At 57.8% G+C, this 8,486-nt stretch overlaps 2 protein-coding genes across 2 annotated transcripts; one reads left to right on the top strand and one right to left on the bottom strand.

Moving 5' to 3' along the window:
- Nucleotides 1-296: 296 nt before the first annotated feature.
- LOC133224296 (sperm acrosome membrane-associated protein 6-like) lies at nucleotides 297-3,722 on the bottom strand. The gene is made up of 8 exons (XM_061375708.1): nucleotides 3,441-3,722; nucleotides 2,529-2,603; nucleotides 2,124-2,192; nucleotides 1,896-1,919; nucleotides 1,735-1,812; nucleotides 1,400-1,503; nucleotides 844-997; nucleotides 297-556 (listed from the first exon to the last, which is right to left on the bottom strand). Exons 1-8 carry the CDS (start codon nucleotides 3,712-3,714, stop codon nucleotides 387-389), a joined length of 948 nt encoding a protein of 315 aa, XP_061231692.1. The 5' UTR covers nucleotides 3,715-3,722; the 3' UTR covers nucleotides 297-386.
- Nucleotides 3,723-5,185: 1,463 nt separating this feature from the next.
- On the top strand, nucleotides 5,186-7,389 carry LOC133224331 (coiled-coil domain-containing protein 81-like). The gene is made up of 4 exons (XM_061375762.1): nucleotides 5,186-5,275; nucleotides 5,811-5,964; nucleotides 6,781-7,037; nucleotides 7,381-7,389. Exons 1-4 carry the CDS (start codon nucleotides 5,186-5,188, stop codon nucleotides 7,387-7,389), a joined length of 510 nt encoding a protein of 169 aa, XP_061231746.1.
- The last annotated feature ends 1,097 nt before the right edge of the window (nucleotides 7,390-8,486 follow it).

Here is an 8,486-nt window from a genome sequence, read left to right as displayed (position 1 = left end):
GTATGGGTCACCCCAGTTGGGTCAACTGCCTGTAACTGGGGCCCCCAAAGGGACATTGGAGGTTATAGGGAAAATGGGGGAAAGTGGCAGGGTCTGAAGGGCAAGTGGGGAATCAGGGGGAAACAAGGCAGCCCGGTGCTGAGTGCAAAGGAGCGGTCCTGGAATGGGCCAGAAGACAATGGGAGTCCTGGGGGAAACGGGGCCCTGTGAGTTTAGGAGTCCTGGCAGGCTATGGTCCCCCCTGTGTGTCGTGTCCCATCCCGTGTCTTCCCCCCCCCAGTATCTATTTGTAGGGAATTGCAAGGGACCGAGGGTCCAACAGGGTTTGGCATTCCCATGGTGGTCTGTGGACAGCCTCAAAAGCAGGGGTATTTGCAGAGTGAGGTTTACCAGGTCAGGACTTGCAGCAGCAGCAGCACAAGCACCATGGAACCAAGCGCCAGCCCCAGTGTCAGGAATACCATGTGGATCCCAGAGGTCCTGCCATGGGGCCAGTGCAGCACAGCCCTGAACTGAGCCTGGAGTCCTTGCTCTGCCTCCACGCTTCCCTCTGATACTGCAGGGACCACGTACCTTGGGTCATGGGGCACTGCCCCCCAGGGCCCACGTGTCCCCACAGCCACAGACCTCAGTGCCCCACAGACCCAGGCATCAGGGGTATCCGCTCCAGCCCACATGTCCCACTGCCCCAGAGGAGCCGGGCATCAGGGAACACCCACTCCACCGTGGATCCACCCTGCTCATGCTCCCCACGCACTCCCCCCCATGGGATCCGGCTCTGCAGGGCCCCACTCCACCCCACACCGCTCCCTGTGCCCAGGGCACTCAGGTGTCTGGGCGCACCGTTGAGGTAGAAGTACTTGCGGGCCAAGGGCTCAGAAGGGACTCCCAGGTGACAGGCGACGGTTCCTGGAGCGGGGTCCTGCACGGTCAGGTTGAAAAGTCCCTCCACAGCCACCTGCAGCTCCTCAAACAGTGCCAGGTCCTGTGTGTGCGCCTGAGGCATGGGGGAACACGTCAGCACAGCCTGCTCCAGCAGGTACATGAAACGGCAGAAACGTGCATGCAAAGGCACTCATGTCCCGCTTGTCATGTCCCCTTCGCACTTGCGGTACTCTTGGCTTGTGAGTGTGCATGCAACTCCTGTTCCGCATGTGCCTGCCGTGCCCTGTGTGTCTTCACACACGGATGCACAGGCAGAGCACGTCAGCACACGGAAGCCAGTGGTCACATTGCTGAGAAGCCCCCCATGTCCTTGCCACGCGCACTTGAGCCCAGAACCCACCTATCTCCTGTTTAGCAATACCTGTAGCTATTGCTACTCCTCACACCAAAGAGAACAAGGGTGTGCATGCCCAGTCCCCTCATGAATGTCTGTGTACGTGCACGGGCAACTCACATCCTTGGCAAACATCCAGGTAACGGACAGGTTGGGGGGGGTGGCAAAGGGTACATCGCAGAGCAGCGTGATGGCTTCATCTGTGTGCACCTGCACGTCCTGCACTGGAAGGAAGCATTGACAGGCACGTGAGGCACATCTGCTCATGCACATACAGAAGGTGCTGCTCTGCAACTGCACATGCTTGAGTGCTTGCAGCAGGGCTAGGCAGGCAAGCAGCTTGGCACGCTCCTGTGCAGTCATGGGCCCAAGCAGGCACGGCCACATGTCAGAAAGGAGGCACCCAGATGTGTGCGGGGGGCTCTGCCTGGGTGCCTGGGTCCTCTGCCCCATACCTGGGCAGTCCAGGGGGAGCTGGCACTCCTTGAGGCGGCAGGTAGCACACTGGAAGACGTGGGCATCAGGCTGATATCCTGGGACAGAGACTTGGTGGTCGCGGAGGGAAGGGAGATGTACTTGGAAGAGGGGGTGGCAAGACAGAGGGACGCACACTCACCACAGGGGGGGATGCAGGCTGGAGCTGGTGGGGAGGAAGCAGCATTAGACTGGGGCTCACTGGGGATCCACATCCCTGTGATGAGCTGTCAGGGCTCAGCCCTTGTCCAGCCCTGATGGGATCCCTGGGGGTTTCTCCACCAGTGTGGGTCCAGGACAGTCCCTTTCCTGGGGTCCCGAGGGCTCCCCCGGTGCAATTCTCAGGGGGGTGTCCCCACTGGCCCCATACCTTCCTCCAGCTGGCTCAGCTTCACCCAGATTGTGTTGACGGCTTCCTGCAGAGACACCTCAAAAGACTCTGGGATATGTCCCAGATAACCAGGTCAGACACTTGCCCGCCACCACTTTTGATGCCCACAAACCTTCTCCAGCCCTCAGCACATCCCCTGTACAGCTCAAGTCAAGTCTGTACATCCATCCCAGAGACCCATATATCCCCAGGTACTCCTCTCAGAAACCCACAGAAGCTGTATACCTGGAAGCCCGTACACTCTCAGGGTTCCCTGAATATCCCCTTACAGCCCACAGACCTCCATGTACACTGGATTTCACCACAGCCCCCCTTCAAGGCCTCCATGTTCCATCCCCCATGCCCCAGCCCTAACCCCTCACCCATCCCATGCCCCAAGCTCACTCTTGCCCTTCTCCTTCTCCAGAAAATGCAGGGCATCCATTACGATCTCCTGAAGTGCCTTGCGCTGCCCCGACCCTGGGACCAGTACAGGGGTGTTGGGACCAGTAGAGGGACACTGGCACCAGCACATGATTGGGGTTGCAAGTTCAGGGATGGCAGGGTCCAGTAAGGGCTGGGGGTTCCTGGGCCTTGTGGAGTCCTGATCAGGGTTTAGGGATAGTGACCTTATTAGTGTATATAAATATATAAAGGGGGAGTGTCACGAGGATGGAGCCAGGCTCTTCTCAGTGGCGAACAATGAAAGGACAAGGGGTAATGGGTACAAATTGGAGCACAAGAGGTTCCACTTAAACCTGAGAAGAAACTTCTTCTCAGTGAGGGTGACGGAACACTGGAACAGGCTGCCCAGGGAGGCTGTGGAATCTCCTTCTTTGGAGACATTCAAGACCCGCCTGGACACGTTCCTGTGTAACCTTATCTAGGTGTTCCTGCTCCGGCAGGGGGATTGGACTAGATGATCTTTTGAGGTCCCTTCCAATCTCTAACCTACTGTGAAGATAGTGGCGAGGGTCAGATACCCTCAGGGTAGGGCCAGGAGTCCCCACTGTGTTCCCGATTCTCAGGGTCTCAGGCAGGGTTGGGGTTCCCAGGGGTCCCTGGGGTCCAGATCAGGACTGGGGAGACATTGGCATGGCTGGGAGTTCCGAGGGTGCTCGTCTGGGGAGGGTCCCTCGGGGTCCTGTTTAGGAAAGAGGTCCCCAGGTGCCCTGGGTCCTGGCGGTGTCAGTGGGAATGCCTTGGCTGAGGCAGGGAAAGCCAGAGGGCTCTGGGCTCCTGGCCAGGGTGGGGGTCCCTGGCAGGACGGAGGTGGCAGTCAGGAGGGGGGGGTGTCCTTGGGGTCTTGTCACGCACCCACAGTGACGGAGGCGAGCGACGCAGCAGCCTGGTCAATATCCTCAAGGCAGTGGCGGTGCCGGGGATCCCTCACAGGGGCCCCAGTAATGTCCTGGCAGAGGCGTACCTGCCGAACGTTGGGCCAGAAGCAGAGCAGACAGGGGTGCACCCCGGGGAGCCAGAACACCAGGGCCACCCACTGCCACAAGCCAGGTCCCCTTGCCTGCGTGCCTGGGCTTCCAGGGAGCCAGGGGGCCATCACCAGCATCAGGGGCAGCTGCCACCACCCCATGGCTCCAGAGCATAGCACCCAGATGCCTGGGTCCCCAGGGAACAGCAGGGTTCCAAGGCAGAACCTGGGTGCCTAGGTCCCCATGTAACAATAGGGTTGCTAGGTGGAACCTGGGTGCCTAGGTCCCCATGTAACAATAGGGTTGCTAGGTGGAACCTGGGTGCCTAGGTCCCCATGTAACAATAGGGTTGCTAGGTGGAACCTGGGTGCCTAGGTCCCCATGTAACAATAGGGTTGCTAGGCAGGTCCAGACACCTCGGTGCCCTTTTGAGAGTAGTGGGGATACAGGGGTTCCTTTGAGTGTGTGCGCTGGGGAAGGAGCTCCAGTCCTTGCGTTTGGTTCCCCCAAATCTTCATTACTTGGTGTCCCCAGCCTGGAGAAGCGCCCTCCTGTTCAGGAGGCAGTGAGGTGGGGGCAGCTCCCTGCAGACCCTGCTCACTGCAGAGCCTCCCCTGGCAGGGTCTGTGTGCATCCCCTCTGTGAAACAGGCTGGGGGTACAGTGGGCAGCCCCACACCGCAGAGGTGACCAGCCCGTACCTGCACTGTGACGAGCATCTGCCACACAAAGCCTGGTGAGGGCGCGGGCCTCCTGCTGAGGGCTGCGCTTGAGAACGCTCTGCCCCAGAGGAGCTGCGCTGCAGTGGGCAGAAGACAAGAAGAGGGAGCAACACAGCAGTGGGAGCCGTGAAAGGCAGAAGAGGAGGAAGAGAAGGAAAAGGAGGGGAAGAACAGAGAGGAGGAGGCTTTTTGCAGGAGGAAAGCAAGCTGCTGGCCAGCCTACTGATGCAGCTGTCGACCTGGAACAAGGGCGCAACTCCAATGGCAGAAGAGCTCTTGCCGCCTCACTTGTCTCCAACAATTGAGAAGCTCAGGAGCTCTGGTGGGCCTTCAGTGCCAATTCCATGAGTGTGTCGGGTCAAGGCCATCTCTGAAAAGAGGCATGGCAACCCTGAGGGCTTTGCGGTGGCTGCTCAGGACTGGTGACTGCAAGGAGGAACCTGCTTGACCATCCCTTAGGGCTGAGGGGCTGATTTGGTAGCCAGGACTCCGGGTTCTCTTCCTGACATGGCCCCTGCCTCCTGGCGCACCCCAGGCAGAAGCCCCTGGCCCCAGAGGGCTGCTCCTTGCCTGCTGGTGGCCATTGCCCACCCTGAGCTCATGTCTGAGGGGAAGAGCTGAAGGTGCTCGTGGGCCGTGCAGCGCGTGTGCATTCAGAGATGCAACCCAGGGAAACTGGGCCTGCTGGGAGACACCAGGGCTCAGCCTGAGCCTCTGAGGCTTCCATGGAGCACAGCATTGTGCCCGCTCTGGCGGGGCCATCAACTGCCGGTTTCCTGTGGGGCTGCGTCAGGCTGAGGTGTCCTTTGGCTCCTCATGGGCTTTAGTGAGACCACCCGGAAAATGTGTGTTAGAAACGCGTGGGTCCTCGGGCAGGGGAGGGCTGAAGGGCTCTGTGCGCTGCCCCGAGGATGACATGTCTTCCCCTTCTTTTCCCAGAGTTCAGTAGGATCTGGGCCAGTGCATCAAGTTACCTCAGCCAACGGCTGGCTCTGCACCAGGTGGGACAGACCTCCTTCTCCTCCTGCCCTCACTTCCTGAGGAAGGTTGATGAAGTTCTTTGCTATGGAGCACGATTGTTCTCCCCTTGCTTTGAAAGCAGGAATGCCCCAGCTCGACGCTGCAAGGCACAGATGTGTGCAGACTACCTCCTGTGTCCATTCAGGTCTACAGTAAGGTCCAGGAGTAGCGTTAGAAAAAGGGCTGGGCTTTTTCTGGGACTTCTGGAGTCCGCACAGGCAGAGGTGCATGACAAAGCTTGGAAGACTGAGGCACGTTAGGCTTTATTCCAAGTGTGGGACAACCAAAGGATGGTTTCAGCTTGTCAACACTTCCTCTCGGTTTCTTCATGGATGAAGGGGAGCGAGAGGGAAAAGCACAGGCCCTGTTTCTCTTCTCCCAGGGTTTCCAAAGAGCCACTCTTGCTGCTTTGTACCACAGGCCTGGGCAGGACCCTAAGTACCATCACCATTCCCTTAAGAGTCTTCCCTCCATCCCTCAAAGTCGTCTTCTGATCGACCATCTCCTCTGTTTCAGGATGTTTACATTCCTGGCCTTGGGACGTTTGCGGTTGTCAGACAGCAAGTAGTTAGCAAGAAGAACCTGGTGTCAGTGGTGAGACCTGTGTTTCGTCTTGCAAAGGCTATTGTGCAAGACCATGGCCTCCGATACAGCCACACCGACATTCCTGGTAAGCAGACAGACTGGGAGCAGTGCTCGTCCTTGGGCAGAGTGGGGAGGTGTGCTCTGATGTCCAGAGCAGAGCGCCAGCCTCCTGCTGCAGTCTGAAAACAGCTCCAGCTCCACAAAACCAGCCTGCTAAGGAAAGGAGCCTGCCTACTGGTATGGCTTAAACAGTCACCAGAAGACAACACAGCATAACAGCACGTGCTCTTTGGCCTGCTTCCTCCAGTGGTTTCCTTCCCGTTCTATTGGTGCCGTGTCTTCTTGCCACGTGGTGTTTCAACCCTTGCTCCCCCTTTCTGCTTTACTAGGCCTCAAACAGGCAAATGCCAGGGCTCTTCCTCACGGCCCGAAAGCCAGGGGGGAAAGATGATTCATTCCAAATCCCAGTGACCACAGTGCCTGTTGCTATCTGGTTGCTGCAGCCATTGCAGCAGGGCCCTGTTAGCACCAAGAGCTTGGATCTGTGTTTGGGCTGGGTTTCTCTCTAATGACAAAGGGAGCAGAGAGTCTGGGCAGGGCTCTGATGGCCTGGCCGCCTGCAGCTTGCTGTGGCACCTGGGGCCTTTCTCCCCTCCTTGTCCTGCAGTCGTGGTGCTCCTTCCTACCAAGCACCAAAGACTCTTTGCCTTTCTGTATCAGACAGCCATAGGTGTCCCCTGTGCACCTCACTTCCCACTTCTGACAGAGAGGGACAGCCCAAGCTTCTCCTGGACAACTCGGTAGCAGTCTATTGCCTGAAGGCCTGGAAGCTGCAGACCTTGGACTGCAACCTGGTCAGCCGCTCTCCAAGTTTGTGGGTTCCCCTTCTCTTGCTTTGCAGGTCATCGACATGTCGAGCAACTGCCGTGTGCTCAGATAGCCTCAGACAATGCCGTCTCTGAAAGCACAGTGCGGCATTACATCGAAAGGACCATACGTCAGTTCCAAGTCTGCCTGGAGAACAAGCAGAACGTTACCCTCGTTTGGAGGGATGTGGCCATGGTGATCATCCAGGGCAAAGACGTGCACACGAAGTTTCACATGGGCTTCTTGCAACGGCTGAACGGCACTGCCAAGGTGCTGGAAGCTCTCCTGGAGGTACGATGCTCATTTCCACAGCACCACTCCTGCTGCTTCTGAAATGCGTTCTGGGGCTGGGGGGCTGCTTCCTCCTGGCCTGCCATGTCCTCTGCAGCCACTTGGGCTCCTCATGGTCCACAGAACAGCAGCTCTCTGCAGAGCGTTTCACTTGTCGGCAGTGCTCTGGCTTTGGAAGAGGTAACCCCAGAGGGGCCTCACGTTGTGACAAAAAGCTGGCATTGGTGGTGGGGAGCACTGCTTGCCCCGCTCTCAGGGCAGGGAGCAGAGGAACAGGCAGAGCAAGGCTTGCTGAGGCCAGAGCCTTTTGGCTGCTCTGGCTTTTGGCTTGTGTTGGTGTCAGGTGGACTGAGCAGCCAGCCTTTCCCAGTGTCCCCATGCCCCATCATCTGTCTCCATCCTCATTGCAGATGCCAGAGATGAGGGACTCGGTCACCTTGTGCCGTGACGCTGCTGCCTCCCAGCTCTCTTTGGGACATGTTATTGTTCTACCACGGTATGTTTGCAGCTGCAGCACTTGGCTGAGGCAGTGAGCAGCTTCTCAGCTCCTGCTGGGAGGACTGCTTTGCCAGGGGCCGAGAACTGCACTCGTGATGGTATTGAGGACGGAGCGTTTCAGAGCGTTGGCAAGGACTTCCCTGCTTGCTCTTGTTCAGGTTGACTTTGCTTGGAGGAACAGGGGACAGTGACAATACTTTATGCATCTGTCCTACTACGGACCTAGAGAGGCATTTAGGCAATATTTTCCATCAGGTTTCTCCTGCTCTTTTTCCTTCCTGTGCATGAGACTGCCGTCTGCTTGGGGGCAAGGGGTAGAGGGGTGATTTCTGGTCCAAAGAGGAGCTTGCACCTGGTGCAGTTCTGCAGAGCTCTGCCTTGCGGCCACATCACTGGGCAGTGCCATCGACAGCTGAGGGGAAGGAGGTGACTCCTTGCTGCTCATAAAGGCATTAATCTGAGAGGCTCTACAAGCAACTCTGGAGGACAAGATCAGAACTCGGAAGGGTGTTGGATAATCAGAGCACTAGGGATTAGACTCCTCTCCATGTGCCCTCTGCACTGTGAGGAAGAGAGGAATCACTTTCCCCAGAAGCAGCAAGGGGGGTTTGTGGGAGGATGCCTGTTCTCACAGAAAGGATGGAAAACCACTGGCACAGGGAGGCGGGGCCTTGCCTGCCGCTGCGGACACTGCAGTCCCTACTGTGATCCTCTGGGATGGGCTGCCCTGGGCAACAATAGAGCAAGTTTCTTCAGCCTGGTGCCTTCTTCCTTTGTCCAGGTACAAGCTTGAGACCGTGCCTAAAATGCCAAGAGGGAAAGCTGGCCTGAGAGGACATGTGAATGCCACCCCAGAAGGCAGGGGAAAAGGTTACAGTAGTGGAAAAAAAGGTGAGAGACCAGAGGGTTGCTAGCAGGGGGCTGTAGGGTTTCCTTCCTCCACATCTGGAG

This window comes from Neopsephotus bourkii, unplaced genomic scaffold (genome assembly GCF_033783945.1).
Source record: "Neopsephotus bourkii isolate Nb327-2 ecotype Australia unplaced genomic scaffold, CSIRO-AGI_Nbou_v1 NB_1675, whole genome shotgun sequence".
NCBI classification, from domain to species: domain Eukaryota; kingdom Metazoa; phylum Chordata; class Aves; order Psittaciformes; family Psittacidae; genus Neopsephotus; species Neopsephotus bourkii.
This window is presented reverse-complemented; position numbering and strand designations above follow the sequence as displayed.